General features: G+C 38.0%; 2 protein-coding genes across 2 annotated transcripts in view; both read left to right on the plus strand.

The window, feature by feature from the left end:
- The first annotated feature begins 2,237 nt into the window (after positions 1-2,237).
- LOC121959432 (glutamine synthetase-like) lies at positions 2,238-7,914 on the plus strand. Its single transcript, XM_042508701.1, has 7 exons — positions 2,238-2,317; positions 3,198-3,372; positions 4,938-5,099; positions 5,199-5,345; positions 6,114-6,241; positions 6,382-6,581; positions 7,270-7,914. The coding sequence occupies exons 2-7, from the start codon at positions 3,204-3,206 to the stop codon at positions 7,577-7,579; spliced, it is 1,116 nt and encodes a 371-aa protein (XP_042364635.1). The 5' UTR covers positions 2,238-2,317; positions 3,198-3,203; the 3' UTR covers positions 7,580-7,914.
- Positions 7,915-10,551: 2,637 nt separating this feature from the next.
- Positions 10,552-16,525, plus strand: part of arrdc1b (arrestin domain containing 1b) — a 44,357-nt gene continuing 38,383 nt past the window's right edge. The window contains exon 1 of the mRNA XM_042508700.1: positions 10,552-10,687. Within this exon, the coding sequence (XP_042364634.1) occupies positions 10,570-10,687 (118 nt within the window). The 5' untranslated portion in view covers positions 10,552-10,569. The remainder of the gene's footprint in view (positions 10,688-16,525) is intronic.

The following is a 16,525-nucleotide window of genomic DNA, read 5'->3' on the forward strand; positions in this document are numbered from 1 at the left end:
TCATAGTGCTGCTCCCAAACTAGGCAGTAATGTCATCAGGTGATCTGCTCAAGGCTTTACAGTTCTGGTGTAAAAGCAATTGCGCACCTTTAGAAGAAGTACAAATCAGGTCAATCACCATAACAGATGCGATTTACTGCCTTCTGCTAGTTACAGCAGCCATCAATCGTTCCAAACTTAAATTACATAGTTGTAAGACTTGTATGGTAAACATCAGCGAAGACACCAAAATGCCTCTTAATTCAGTGATGACAAACCACGCCAGAGATGCATGTAGTTACAATAAGAACCGCACCCATCCTTTGTCATCCAGATCACACCCAAAAATACAGTGTACTAAGAACATTGAGAAGTACTTAAATATACCTGATATCTAACAACCAAAGCTTTCCAAATGGAGGTTTTTGAAGTTGAATCTTATCAAATCAGGGTCTAATTGGGGTCTAACCGGGCTCTAACCGGGGTCTAACCGGGGTCCCTAAAGGTCCAGAAACACTAAACCAACATAGAACGAACTCTCTGCCAAAAAGTTGCTCATGAACACTGGAAATAACTCTTCACAACTGAACTTTGACACAGAAGATTCATTTTCAAAATCAACAAGCAATATCGGTTGCAGTGGTTTCTCAGCAACATACATGACTCTCCAGTCGTCATTTGTGCTAGTCAAATCCCCTTTTTTTATCAACCCAGTCTCACTCCAAAGTCGCCACATGGTAACAGTCAGTCAGTGACCTTCTATGATGGCCTATGACGTTTTAGGTATCCTTGTCGCGTCAAGCTATGACTTTAGAATGAGAACGGGTTGGTAAACCACGTAATATAGGGAGCATGAGGGCAGGCGGGTGGGGAGGTGGATTTGTCCCACAAACAACCAATTTCATGCGAGAGACTGGAGTTCGCGTGACGTGGAAGGTCATTGACCGACCGTCACTATGTGATAAGTTCGGGATGAGACTGTGTTGGTATGTCAGTTGCCAAAATTAGGCAACCTAGCAATACAGTATCCACAACAATGCTGTAGTAATGACTAAAACATTGTTATTTTTATGAACTTTTTTATCAATATTTGACAGAAATTCCAATCTTTTCCTAACCTCTAAGTGCATTTGCTGCCTAAACCTCAGAGCCTGAAAGCAAAACCTGAAATTCTGGTTCTTAAATCCTGCACTTTAGAGTCTTATCATCATTCAACATGCTGAATTAACTGAAAAAATGCCAACAAGGGCTGTAGACTGTCAACAGTGTGGGACACACCACAAAAACTAGGATGATAGACACTCACTAACAACCGACCATTGGTTTCGTGTTTTAGGGCCCAAATGTATTTTAATTTTAGGACTCCTTGACACAAAACAGGTTAAAAGGCCTGAGGCAGACTAACATGAAAGAAAAAATAACCAGCATAGTTAGAAGACTGAGAAATTATTTGCCTCGTGGGTTCAGAAAACCTCTTCCTTTTGTAACCTTTTGTACACCAAAAATACTGTTGTCTGGTCAAAACAGGACTTTTTTGTTGCTTCTTGAAAAGTTGACCCTTTTTTCTTTTTTTTGCAGAATACAGCACCTTGAAGGCCTTTTCCGCAGCTTGTCTTGGATACGTTTTTATCCAGCTCTGAGCACACATCACACACTTAACACACACCATCACATTGTGTCACGTGACCCGTCCTGTTTCTGTCAGAGTTGTTGAATTTCTGCCCTCCTGCCTGATCTCTGGACAGCTAACCTGACGGAAACTGGACAAACGAGCAGCTTCTAATTGTGTTCAGTGAGCTGCAAGACTCTCAGCTCAGCAAACAGCAGTCAGACACCATCAGCAGATGGCCTCTCTGTCACAGGTGGGTGTTCATTATAATTTCTCATGGGAGTGTATGTACGCCTCGGCTATGATATGCATTGTTTGATTTTTTGTTTTTGTTTACGTTACTACATATGGAACAGCTGATTTTGTCAGAAGAGGTGAGTCTAAATGTTTTACATGTCTTAACAATGTGTCATGTACTGCTGAAGTAGTCTCTTTTCCAGTAAAGAGAGGTATTTCAAACACTGTCACAGATTTGCATAAAGTCAGAGGCATGAAGGATTTCATTCTGTTTGATGAATAATTTTATGCCATGGAACTCTAAATCAGACACACATAAACACACACCTAGTGACAGAAATATCATGTGACGTGAAGGACATGTGAGCCTGTGTCATCATCATCTGGGTAATTTGCATTACGGATAAATACCGCACACAGGTTCAGACACGCCACACTCTGAAGTTGACTTGAAGTTGTCCCCTGACTGCCGCTGACTGCACCTGTAACACAGTAAGTATAAATATTTTAATCTATTGTATTTAATATGTTTTGTTGAACAACATTTTGTAATCATTATAAATACAAGTCTCATCATTTGAGTTAAGCCGTCAAATATTGTTTTGTTTTGTTTTGTTTCTTTGGTTTGTCTGTTTCTTATTACCAGAAGTGATGCAGAGTCAAGTACAACTTGTTGGACAACTTTGTTCATTCTTTAGTTGCGATTCAACTGCCTGAGTTTTTAAATGATATAAGCAAGATTTTGAGGAGAAGTTTTTGTGTTTCAATTCTCAGGTTTCAGCTACAGTGTAAATATCAGCCCAAAGTTCTTTGCTAGTTGAACGAAACAGGAGGGACGAAAAAGCAACTTTTTAATTTTTTCCATGTATATGGAACTTTAAAAAAGCATAATATTATAATATGATAAACATATCTTACTTATCCACAACTGGATCTGTTAATAGATACATTTTTGCACATTTTAAAGAGGAAAAAATAAAATAAAATCAGTCAATTGATGAGGTGCAAATGGGAAACTCGCAGTACGTTTAAGTTGATCATATTATATTCATATAAAATGTTTGACCCATAGATCTCTTAAATTTTACTATTAATGAGCTCAAAAGTGAAATGAAACTCCCATATGTTCTGAACAAAAAAGTAAAACTACAGACGAAGAAAGTCAGAGACAAGAAGTCAAATGTTACTGTTTGTTTTTTTTTAACCCTATTTTATATTTATTTACAGTAATTCTCCTTTATAAAGAAATCAGCACAGAAAAAAAGAAAAGAAAAAAAGTGCATTAGTTCCCTTTAAAATGTACTGCATAAGTGCAAGGGCTAACATGTCATTTAATATAATTTTTAAATGTATTCTGTCTCTCTGATTAAAGGCGAACATGGCATCGGTGTCGCTGAGCTCCCGCCTCAACAAGGCCGTGCGCCAGCAGTACATGAACCTGCCGCAGGGAGAGAAGTGCCAGGTCACCTACATCTGGATCGACGGCACCGGAGCGGGTCTACGCAACAAGACCCGAACTCTGGACAGTGAGCCACAGAGCATTGAGGGTAAATGTCCTCTTTTTATGGTCTAATATTTTAGGTATAGTTGGCCTTTAAACCTGGATCAATATCTGTTTTCTTGTGCTGCATTCAGATGCCTTTAACAAGCATTTAAGACCTTTGACACCTGAGTAACAACCTACTCACAACCTTGCATATGAGAGCAAATATGAGGCACTAAATTCAGAGATTATGGATTACAGGTTTGGGTTGGTAATCAAGGAGCAAAGGAATAATTCAGAAATATAAAAATAATACAGCTCTGTTGTTAGGGAGAAACTCCATGGGAGTACACACCTACATTGTAAACAACACAGAGCATCCTGGTGCAGCCTCACAGATGAGACATCTCAGCTCGAGAACAAATATTTGTTGTTGCTGTTTATTTTTCCTAGTTTAGACATGGTGTACTTGACAGGCTATGAGCAAATTTACATGTTGCCTAAATTGTTAATTTGCATTATTGGATATTGCTGTTCTCCTTCTCCTAAAAGTGAGAGTGAGTATTGAGCTAACATTCATAAGATGGACACAAACTAAAATCCAAACCTTTTTTTGCATCTCTCCAGCTGACTTTGCTGATATTACTTGTCCTTTGGCGCTCATGGTTTCTGTAAAATGAACTGAATGATTCAATTGTAGAGAATCTTACCAAGCTAACCGTGTGTAGTATGTCCATATTGACAAAAGTTTAAACAATTATATTTGTATGCGTTATCTAAGCAGCTAACTAACATTATCTACTGGCTAAGTTAACAACCCGGTGTTATATATCTAAAGGACCTCTATGAAAATTAGCTGCATGGTGAGCGGGCCTCTAATTGAGACAGGCCTTTATTTGTCAAAATGTATAGCCACACCGGACCAGTAAAAGGGACTGGGCGTCTCTTCAGGACTAAGCTTTTATTTGAAATTTTACATTATTTAGCGTGTGTTTGCTCACATGATTGCAGGAGGATACATGGGTAACAGTTAGCATATTCAGAGCTGTGTACTGCGAATCAAATTATTTGTTTTTCCTTTTTATGAACAGGCCAATTTATCTTTGGTAAAAAAAAATATTAAAACTCTTATTATTTTTTAAAACTTAATTTGCAAATCCCCCAAACTATTATTGTTTTCTCTGACAGAAAATCCTCCTCCTTGTGATTCTGCACATTTTACTGCTAATAATTTGTAATGGAGTGTAATATAATATAATAATATCATTGAGTGCGGTTATGCATTTGAATGACCCGTTTATGATGCTCACCCCGGTTAAGATCATATTTGGGATATGGTGTCCAGCTAGCATGTTTGACTTTCTCATAAATGGAATATGGTGTTTACATGCTCAAACATAAACAGGAGACTCAAAAACCCAATCATAAACTGGTTATTGGTGTCTATGTAAACAAACTCAATGGATTTAATAACTAAGGAATGAAACTGTACAAAGTACCCACCAATAGAAATTTGTTTTGGTGAGTTCAGAGCTAAAACAGTCTGTGATATTGTCAGATTTCATAGTGGAGCTTGATCGTGTAAGGAATGTTTTGATGATAATCATTTTGGTTATGTTTTCTTATCAGATGTCCCCGAATGGAACTTTGATGGCTCGAGCACGTACCAGGCCGAAGGCTCGAACAGTGACATGTACCTGGTTCCAGTCTGTATGTTCAGGGATCCATTCACCCTCGACCCCAACAAACTGGTCCTCTGTGAGGTCCTCAAATACAACCGCCTACCTGCAGGTACATTTTTCACATTCCTGTTTATGTTTTACTGGCTAGTAAGGTCAAGAAGACAAATTCAGCCGTACTCATGAACTGTTGTTCACTGTTTTTCTACAGAAACAAACCATCGAACAAGCTGCAAAAAAGTGATGGAGCAGGTTAAAGAGCACTGCATCTGGTTTGGGATGGAGCAGGAGTACACACTTTTAGGAATCGATGGACATCCTTTTAGCTGGCCCATGAATGGATTTCCGGCACCCCAAGGTAAATGAGTACTAATGTTTTCCGGGTATGCATACTTCAAAAAGGGTTTGATATTTAATAAGTAATTACTTAAATTGGTAATAAGCCAACAAAAAGATTAGAAATTAGTGTAATAAGCCATTTATTCTGCAGATAAAAGTCTCTGATAAATAATTCTGAATAATCAAATCTGTACTTTTACATATTAATAATGTAAATAAATTTTGATGTGGATATTCTTCAGCTCATGATTTTATTCAAATACCAGGGATTTCACAACCGGGCCACCCAAAAGCTCCCTGTCCTGGTAAATTTAGGAGCTAGAAAGTTTTCTTGTACAAATGGCAACCCAAAAATTAAAATTAATAATGTTGTAAAACTGATTTATATTTAATAAAAATAATGCATTTAGTTTATTTGTCTATTTTATCTATTTACTATATATTGTTTGTCTCAATAATATATACATATATATTTTTTGTCATCATTATTCCTATTCTATGTCTTATTTTTCAGTAGGGAAAAGAACAAAACAAAGTCTTTATTCTCTCACCCCTTACTCTAACCCAGGTTAAATCATAAATAATATAAATAATAATAATAAACTTTATTTATAAAGTGCTTTACATGGTCGAGCCCGGATTTAAAACAATTCAGGATTTAGGCAAATACAAAAAGTAAAAAAAATATAAAAAGAAAAAGAAAAGAATAGATGTCATTTAATCATATATATATACATATACACACATTTTGTCCTAACAAGCTTCTCATCATGTCACCCACTTTAAGGACCCTACTACTGTGGAGTGGGTGCAGACAACGCTTACGGACGGGACATTGTAGAGTGCCACTACAAGGCCTGCCTCTATGCAGGAATCAAAATCTATGGCACCAATGCTGAAGTCATGCCTTCTCAGGCGAGTATTGACAATATTTTAATGTACGGTAGATAGAAAATGCCTTTAATATGCATTAAACTGGAAAAAATGTATTTAGTTTGGCGCTGCCCCTCTACAGTTTCTTTACTTTCCTTTTTTCTTTGCCTTTGCTTCTTCAGTGGGAGTTCCAGGTGGGACCGTGTGAGGGCATTGAGATGGGCGACCAGCTGTGGATTGCACGCTTCCTGCTGCATCGTGTGTGTGAAGATTTTGGGGTTGTTGCAACACTGGATCCCAAACCAATGACAGGCAACTGGAACGGTGCTGGATGCCACACAAATGTCAGCACCAAGCAGATGAGGGAAGAAAATGGACTGACGTGAGTAATTATGTATTTTGAAACGTGTGACAGCAGTAATTCATGCATTAAAGGGTAGCTTTGGTATTTTTTTCAGCCTGAGCCCTATGTTTCATGTTTAAATGACTAATAAGGAACAACAATTTTTGAAACTGGTTTAGCAATGAGTGAGAGTGCTGCAGCCAGTGGCGATGAGGGTGGTAGAGATTATTATGTCCAAAAAACTATGTTATGAATGGAGCAAGCCTTAGGTATTTAGTTGTTTTTCCTAAAATCAGTGCTTAGCTCCTTTGTTTTTGACACTAAGGTCTTCAGGACTTGGTGGAGACCCAAAAAACTGAGCAAATACTGGACTTACAAACATCAGGTGGCCACAAACATGACTATAAGTCTGTGTTATTTTGTATTTTCTGGATTCTGTAAATAATTATTTGCACAGAAGTTCACAGTATCAACTAAAAAGTGGTGTAAGTGGTGTGTTTACAACTTGTTTCTGCTGCCTCCAAGTGGCAAAATTATATTATTCTTGTAGCTTTAAGCAGACTGTGGGGTGTTGTTACACAAACAGGAACATTTTGAATTTTGTTTGTCAATATACACTGAAAATATTAAGTCACATCTACTTTTCAGTCACTTGTTGAGAAATTTGCATCCTTTGCATGTCACTGCATCAACCTCCCATATCTCACCTGAATCTCTCTGGTGACAGATACATCGAGCAGGCCATCGAGAAGCTGAGCAAAAAACACGCCGAGCACATCCGTGAGTATGACCCACGTGGAGGGAAGGACAACATGAGGCGTCTCACAGGCCTCCATGAAACCTCCAGAATCGAGGACTTCTCTGCCGGAGTGGCCAACCGAGGCGCCAGCATCCGCATCCCTCGCCAGGTGGGCCATGAAAAGAAGGGCTACTTCGAGGACCGTCGGCCTGCAGCAAACTGTGACCCGTACGCTGTGACCAGGGCCATCGCGAGCACCTGCCTGCTTGATCTAGAAGACACCAAAGAAAGCGAGTAGGATATATTACAGGCTGTTAAATAGAAATATACATATACCTGCCTGTTAGTTCACCTGATTTGGACACTTGAAGAAGACGTGAGTGTGATGTTTATTGTTACTTCTGTATTATTTATCTAATTATTATGTGCACAGGCAGCACTGTTAATGTCTTTAGAAATAAGAAAAATGATAAAATATGTTGTACAGCAGCTCTGCAGTGACTGGAAATAACACTTTTTTCCCCTTTTCTGAGCCCACGTGCACATTATGAGGCATTAATATACATTATTGTTTCTTAAAACTTGTCCTGCATGTGTTTGGATGAAATGAATTAAATACACAATGGTGCTGTACTTGTTTGTCTTGTTTGGTTTTTGTTTCCGCCCCCCCCCCCCCCCGCAACCAATAACCAATATAATATAATATTTAAAAATCTGATTTAATACTGTCTGAGAAGCTATTACCGTAATATTGAGTTATATTTAAATTATTGCTTTTAAAGGTTTAACAAGTTGCTTAACAAGCCAAAGCCCAAAAATTCAGAAAAAAAGTAAACAAATTGCAAGAAAATTACCGAAAGATAAGGAAAAAGCAAGCCAAAAACAAACCAGAAAATGACTTAGAAATAGTTCTGAAAATAAAAGAAATATATATATTTATTTTATTTATTTTTTTCTGTAACATAATTTTAAATATAAAATAGTTAGTTGTTTTTTTTCCTTTTTTTAAAAGATTATTATCTAATAATCCTCCTCTCTTTTTTTCAGGTATGATTTCTTGCAAATAGGACATTTCTTGACAAGTTGGTCATATAAATATATAAGTATATATACATATGACTTTTAGCATTATGAGACCTTGAAAATATCACAATATTTAAGTTTGTCAGTATCACACAGTTTTATTCCCATCTTGTTACAATGCGTATATAATATAATTCTCTGTAGATTTGCAGTAAAATTACTTCAGACAACAATAATCACAGTTACAGATATAAATTGTCTTCTGACAATTGTCCACAAGGTGGAGCCACTAGTATGGTTCTCATCTCTGTGTCTCAGCATGTCTGCACATCTAAACAATTGTAATTCACCAGTCAGAGCCACCTGATGAAAGGTCAGTGTGTCACAACACAGCAGAGCTGTCTGTGTTGCACTAAAAAAAAGCAGACTGGTGAGACTTGATTTGGAGCTTTAAACCACAACAATAACACATAAGATATTTGCAGGCATTAAAGACATGAATGATGCTGCCTTGTCATTATATTCTCATCACTGGCATGGCGTCACTTCAGCCTGATGCTCAGTGCACCTGACATATGGCGTCAACATCCCATCCTGCTACTTCCTGACACGCGATCCTCCTCGCTGTGTCAAAATGACTCATTACCAAGCTGTTTGAAGGGAGCTCTCTGCAACATGAGTAAACAAAAAAATGAAAAGAGGGATTCTTTAGACCAGATCAGATGCCAGCGCATACCAGATTTCCATGGATACAGGCAGTAACTTGGCAACCATGGTGTTTGTCTGTCGTCATGGAAACATCTGTCTTGGAGCAGTTACCAGGAATACTAGCAGCCTGGTGAAGTGATGCCATGGAGAGACAGAAGAGAAATGTATCTGTGTTTTGGATTATCTTTATTTTGGTACATGCAACATAATAAAGCTCCATGATTATATGTGAAGATAGTACATATCCTGTATTTTGGGATTTTTTTCTGCAGCAGCCATCACAACTTTCACATCTGCTCCTGCCGCTGATGCTGCACATTCAGACAGGAAGTACAGTTATAGACAGGAAGTGCTTTCAGAGACAGGAAGTGCACGCAGAAATGCAAAGTGTGTGACCCATGGGAAGTTTTGTGTGACATTTTCATGCTAATTCATGCATGATGATTTCTTGTCTCCTAAAAGCAAAAAATATGCTCCTAACATTAACAAACAGGAACTGTGACACTGCTAATCTGCATTCAGAAGCAGCTTTTTTGTGTCGGTGTTCCTGTTTTTTTGGGGGGATATTATTGTTATAATGTAAACTGAGACAGCTGTTTGACTGAGTGAACTTCCACACTAACATATTTCCACTCTGCTGAATGTTCTGGATTCGAGCTGTATGCACCCATAGGAACTTAAAGTTAAGAAAAGGGGCTACATTTTCTATTTTCTATTATGATAGCCTACTAGTTCCCCTTAAGAATAAATAAATAAATAAGAGGTTTACAAATTTAAAGAAAAGAAAAATAAATAAGCTGTTTGTAAAATGTGAAAAAAAATATTCTAAAACAGTGTTTGGTAGTGATATCTTGAGCACATTTCTCATTGTTTTTTTAAATAATTAATTTATTCATTTATAAACAAAGAGGAATCAGTCGAACCAAAAAATAAAATAAAATAAGACACAGCAGCTCAAGAGTCAGAAGCAGGAGTAAAAAAAGGTTATTGAAAGCTAAATAAGGATTAAAAAAAGTATAACAAAAATACAAATTAAATAGCCTAAATGAAAAATAAAATAATCCCAAGTACTTTTCCCATATTTGAAAGTTGCGAGGGACAATTGTAATACACAGACAGTGTGTAGTATGTTTACAGTAAAAATAGCCTATAGAAATATATAATTAACAAACATATAGCAGAAAGATAGAAGAAGATAGAAGTATAGTAGTTCAGTCTTTAAGGTGAAATACGTTTATTAAATCAAAACACTGATTTTTTGTCATTTTTATCATAGTTGTGTTTATTTTATTTTTTATGATTTATACAGTTTGAGGTCTGCAATAAAACATTTTTTTCAGAGGTTAATGAGAATTTTACCCTGAATGACCCCACGACTGCTGAGCGTGATGTGTGTATCATCCGCAGGGTAACATCGGTCATCATCCCTCCCATTACTTTCAACGGGTTGAAAGTGACGTCACTGGTCTCTGAGGGGGGGCTCGCGGGCGGCAGCAGGTGAGAGCGCAGCAGCATCGAGAGACGCAGAGCGCAGCGGCGGAGCAGCGGAGCGGAGCCATGGGGAAGCTTCAAGAATTTGATATCACTTTTGCCAACAACAAGGTGGTTTACGGTCCGGGAGAGTCCATCAGCGGAACTGTGAAAATACGAACCGGCAACTCGCTGCAGTACAAAGGTAAGCTGTGCTTCAGTGTGTTTTTGTGGAGAGGAAAATGTTGCCAGCGTGTCTGGTTCAGAAGGGCGCGCGGGGAACGATCGACGCTGCCTAAATAAACTTTTCCTCCGTGAAGGTGGGCACGAGGAAGGATAGATACAAGCCGCGTGGTTGTGTCAGTGGTTAATTATTGTGTGGAAGATTTGGTCCCGGATTTTGGTGTTGCTGCGCTGGGAGTGGACGCAGCGTTTCCACCCAACACATGACACGAGCAGCCGCCGTGGACTCTGTTGTTGTGCCGTTTGGTGCTGCTCCGCAGTTGGATTGTTTCAAACCCACATCCTGCTTCTTGCAGCATGTTTGGTTTTTGACCAACCCTTGACATTGTTTGGGGATGTTGTTGAGAAACATTTTTGAAAAGGCAGAACAACAGGTGTTACACACTGCATGGCTTTTTGCACATTTTTCAGACATGGAAAAGTCATGGGACTAGTAAATGATTGAAAGTTTTGGAAAAATCATGGAAATGTGTTGTGTTTAATAAATTTGGTTATATTCATGTAATAAATTAGAGAATTTATAAAAGATTGCCCTTTTCAAAAGACAATGTGCTTTTGTTTTATAAACACAATTATGCAGTTTTTTCTTCTTCTTTTATTATTATTATTATCTGTATTATTATTACTATTATTATTGGCGATTTTAAAGGAAAACATAACAAATTTTGGCGATTTTTTTCTTTGTCTTTTTATTTCATTTTGTTTTTATTTTATAGTAAACTTAAAAAAAGATTTTTTTTTAAAGATTTTTTTCCCCCCAATGTGTTGGCTTTTTTTTTTTTTTTTAAACTGAAAACTGAAAGTATTTTCGCGATTTTTAAAAAAAATATATTTTTAAGAAAAGCAGATTTTAAAGACATTTTTTTCGTTAATGTTTTTGGCAATGGAAAAATGGGGGCAATGTTTGTTTATTTATTTATTTATTTTATTCAATTTTTGACTGGCATGTTGCCTTTAGAAATCACCAAAAGGACATAGTTTATAACACAGCCAGAAACTGAAAACAGTAATTATCATTGATTTTCACATTTCTGACAGTCCTTAAGCACATCATGCGGTACGCTAAAATTATGTCTTGACAGAGGTTGAATCTGATATGTTAAAAACACACTGGGCAAGAAAAAAATGGCATCTTTGAAAAGTAATGGACAAGTTTTTAAAATTATGGCCACGAAAATATGTGGCTTTATCAAAATGCATTTTCTTTTATTCAGTCATGTTTAACAGAGTGAGGGGACATTAAAAACTCATAGCACCAACATCTCAGACAAACTTGTGGGAATAATGAGGGGTAAAGTAGGTTAGCAAGGTGGAGAGCAGCTTTTGGAGTTGCCATGGAGGTACACAAAGAATCTATTGTGTGGCAGCGATCCTTGCGGGGATTCTTGTCTGATAATGGAGGGTGCTATCAACTTTAACTAAAGCACTTTTTCAGAGGGAGTCTGGCCCAGAGGTATGTTAACTGACAAGGACAGTAAATAAAGAGGGCTCCTGGAAAAGTGCAGCGACGAGCAGGTGATTTCTGGCAACTGTAGGGAATGTACAACACCGATTTTACGATTTATTTATTTTGTGTGCGTAAAATAGCAGAGAAAAGATGACACCTGTCTCCCTCACTTACTGTGATGGGCAGTATACTTCTTTCTGCAGTACTTTTGAGTTGATGCAGGTGAATGTATCGACCTTTGGAGTTTTGATACTTTCGCATAATATGCAACACGTTGCAAGTCGTTGCATATCACATACGTATTTTACACTCTGGGTATCCTCCTGCATCTGTTGTTGATGTTCTGGGATGTCAACCAGTGCCAGGATGTCAACAAAAGCACATGGTTAAGATTAGGCAACAAGAGCGCAGGTGGTTAGGTTTAGGAAATAGAAGCAGATGGTTTGGTTTCCAAAAAAAAAATCATAGTTTGGCTCTACATTCATACTGGAAGTGAATACTGGGATCTCAGGTAAAAGCCTGTGGTTTGTTGAGTCTATCCACCACCACCACCCCCCTTGGAGTGTTCATTAGGAGCCTTATTGGCATATATTGGAAAGATGCTGACGCCACTTTATCTGTGATGCCGACATCAGAATTTGACGCACCTTTTGTGATGGTGTGATGTCAGTTTGAGAGGCAGTGGCGAAACCGCGAAATACCGTTGCCTTATCAGTGGCCGACGCACCGAAGCTCCTTTTGCAGCGGTGTGGCATGAATCAGGTAGGGGAGGTTTGTAACACTGCCAGCAAGTACTGTAATATAAAGAGCTTTTTTCTTAAACCTAACCATGTGATTCTGTTGCCTAAACCTAAAGAAATAAACTTGACATGGAAGACTTTTGGGTACTTTTTAGGTGTCTTTTGAAGGACTGTATGTATTTTAAGAGCATAAACTCGACATGTCCTGTGAAAACACACGCAAATTCGGAAAAGACGGAATGCATACAAGAAACGTAAATTGCCATGCCGTTCCAGAACATCAATAACAGATCCAGGAAGGTACATAGTGAGATTAATTTGCCGTCATGCAAAGGCTGACCTGAAGCAGATGGCGTTACACAGAGGTCACAACTCCCGCTGATCTCTGTCACACTGTAAGGTCACACGACTGGGGACAGTCTCTACCTGACACGAGGCGTCTTTCCCAAATTAAACCAAGTAGCGGTGAATGAGGGCCGTCCTTGGAGCGTATACAGACAGCAGGAAAGCTTCTGAAAAGAGCACGTGGAGAGATTTTGATGTTGACTGATTGTTTGCGTCAGCTGTAAGAACATGAAAAGTGTCTGTTGTTTTTACTGGTGGTCTGTCCAGCCAGTTTCATTACTGTAAATCTGATTTCACACCTGCAAAAAAGTGAAAACCACAGTGTGTTTCAGTACTCTGCACAAAAAGATCATAAGTAACTGAAAACGCTGATAATGAACCTATCGCTTCAAGTAAAGTGTTTTTTAAATGTGTAAGAAGGTAAATCAACATTAAAAAAAGCCAAATATCCAAACTTATTTTAAGAGGGGTCAGACAATTAACTTCAGTAACTGTGTTGATGCCTCAGGCTGGCATTCTTTTAACCCTTAGAAACCTGGAGCTACTGTAGTTAAACCATTAAAGCCTGAGCAAATTGGCGCAATTTCTTTTTAAAACATGGGGGTAAAGGCAATCAGCAACATGGTAAGAAATGTTCCACAAATTGAAAGAAATTAGTAGATTTTGAGAATTACCTTTAAAAAGATAGGGAAAAATGTCTGGGGAAAAGAAAAAAGTTAGGGAAAACTATATTTCTAATTTCCATAATTACATATTTATATTAAAATCTTATAAAATTATAATTTTTAATAGTTTTTCCCAGGTCATTTACTTGGTTTTCGCTTTTTTTTCTTTCTTTCTTTTAAAACTAATTTTCCTTATACTTTTGTTCCATTTATTTTGCTAATATTTGTATAATTTCTTCATTCGTGGCTCAAAAACTTGTTTTCATGTTTTTGACAGAAATCAAGCCAATTTTCACAGACTTCAAAGGGTTAACCCTTTACCACCCACTGCTACTGGGTTGGTCCACCTACATACTGAAGTAATAAAATATAAGACCTTTGCAAAGTGTAGGGACATCATATTGAAGTTTTTACTTGCATACTTGTGCTGTGCATTATACCCAGTTTATGTTAATGTGCAGTCTTTTTAAAAAATGACCTCAATCACAGAAAGGACAGGAGTCTAACCTTTGACTACGACTTTCAGATTTACGTAACTTTTCATACTGCCAGCAGTCTGTGAAACTTCTACAGTGTGCTACATCCAGCAGGCGCGACAGTGGGTTAAAGGTTAAAACATTTTCAACACATTCTTACAAGTAACTGTGATGTGAAGGCAAAAAGTTGAGTTTTCTCTATTTTTCTTACTTTCTTGATAGTTTTCTCCACCTTCTGCTGTGTTAAATGTGTAGTTAGTGTCCTGCTGTCCAGTGCAACATAATAGTCTTTTTCTAATGTTTGTTGTTTTGCAGTTTTTTTTATGGAAGTATAACTTTTTAGTATTTCCCTCTTTGCACAAAGATGCATTTATTTAGAGTAACTGAATTTTATTGAGCAACATGCAGATTTCCATTACATATACCAGCTGTTTTTCAAAATTTTGGATAAATAAATCAGATGCAATCAGACTTTGTGGCCCTCTCTGCGGGGACCACAAAACAAATAAATACTTGATATATCTGGCATATAAAGTTCATTAATGCTTCAGTTAATCCTCCAAGCAAATGAGCATGCTCCTCACAAATCATTTTTCTATGTTTAATGTCGTCTTTGGTTGTGGCTCTAAAACGGTGGTCCTGCGTCTCATAGTGAGAGGTTCAAGGGTGGCTGTTGTCATGGTTATGTGCTCAAAGATAGCCTGGGATAAAATTCTGACAGTGTCAGAAATTTTGGGATGAGAATCTCACTGTGTGTCTGCTGTTAGCAGCTAACCAACCAATAGAAATGCAGCATGAAACGACACACTGATCAGTAATGCTAGTAGATGCTAATACTTACTTTAAACTCTTGTTGCAAAATTGGCATGCCAGGTTGGCCTCTTTTCCCCAGCTTTGACCGCATCCACATTCTCCTCCTCCTCATCTTCAGACTTTTTTCAACACACATGAATGCCTTTATAGCGAGGGCTTGATTTGTAGTTTACCAACACTGTAGCAGCGTAGATGGACGATGCACACTGACAATGTGTTTTTCATGCGTGTTGACGTTGACGGACGTAAGTATGTAGTATTCAGTATGTGTAATTGTTGTTGTCTGTATACATCAAACTTGAAGTCATACCCAAGTTTATTAAGATCCATGCCACAGAGTGTAGCTGCACTAAACTTGTAAGATTGCAAAAACCTCACAGTCAGCATGAGGCTTGAGTAAAGGTCTGTGTTGTACCCGTCCCTGATACTTTTGTCCCTGCTCTCCCTTAAAGCACATACTGATGATTGTCTTGTCCCTCATATGATATCAAATGACACTAAAGCTTTTCTGTGAAGGTGTATTTTGAAAGGTGATGATGTTGTTTTGCCACTTTAAGTCCTCCACTGACTTCTGGGCAAAGGTGCTCAAACTGAGGAGACTTGAGCTCCATCTCAGGCTTTCAGCTTGTCCGGTAATGTACCGTAAATGCAGAGGCTGCATTATGTGTCCACTGACATCACCCCTCTCAACCACGGCCGCTGATGATTCCATCAATCAGGCAGCTTGAATCATGCTGAAGCAGGAAAATGCACGAGTGTCTCTGCTTTGTGCAAGCGTGAGAATTTCCTGTTTTTGTGTCTCGAGGAGAGAATACAGAGGAATTTGTTAGTTTGTTACTGCGAATCTGGACGTAAGAGCAAATTCCTCATGTAATCCTTTTCCTGCATTTATTTGATGAACAATGTCTCATTAAATCAGATGATGAATCACAGGGGCTGTAATCTGAAAACAACATTCACTGTATCATAATAATGCTGCAGATTAAACTTGAGTCCACTTCTGGGGACATTTTTTGAACAATTTCTACCAAATTAAAGGATTTCTATGAATGCAAACAGCAAGAAACCTTTTTAACCAGAGAGTGATTTTCCATGCTGATGCTTTAATTAAGCAGAGCAGTAAATTTCAGTCAGCTTTCCCATTTCTTTTTCTTTCACTGGCTGCAAGTTCCTGAGAGTCGTTTTTAAAAGCTGCCATTTCCTGTCAGAAATGTGCACAGCGGTCATGAAAAGCAGAATCCACCCTTAGATATTTAACCAAAGAGCTGTTTGGCTTTTTGAGGCAGAACAGTCTGCATGTTATTAAAGTGGACT

The sequence above is a fragment of the Plectropomus leopardus genome, chromosome 20 (assembly GCF_008729295.1).
Source record: "Plectropomus leopardus isolate mb chromosome 20, YSFRI_Pleo_2.0, whole genome shotgun sequence".
Classification (NCBI taxonomy): Eukaryota; Metazoa; Chordata; class Actinopteri; order Perciformes; family Serranidae; genus Plectropomus; species Plectropomus leopardus.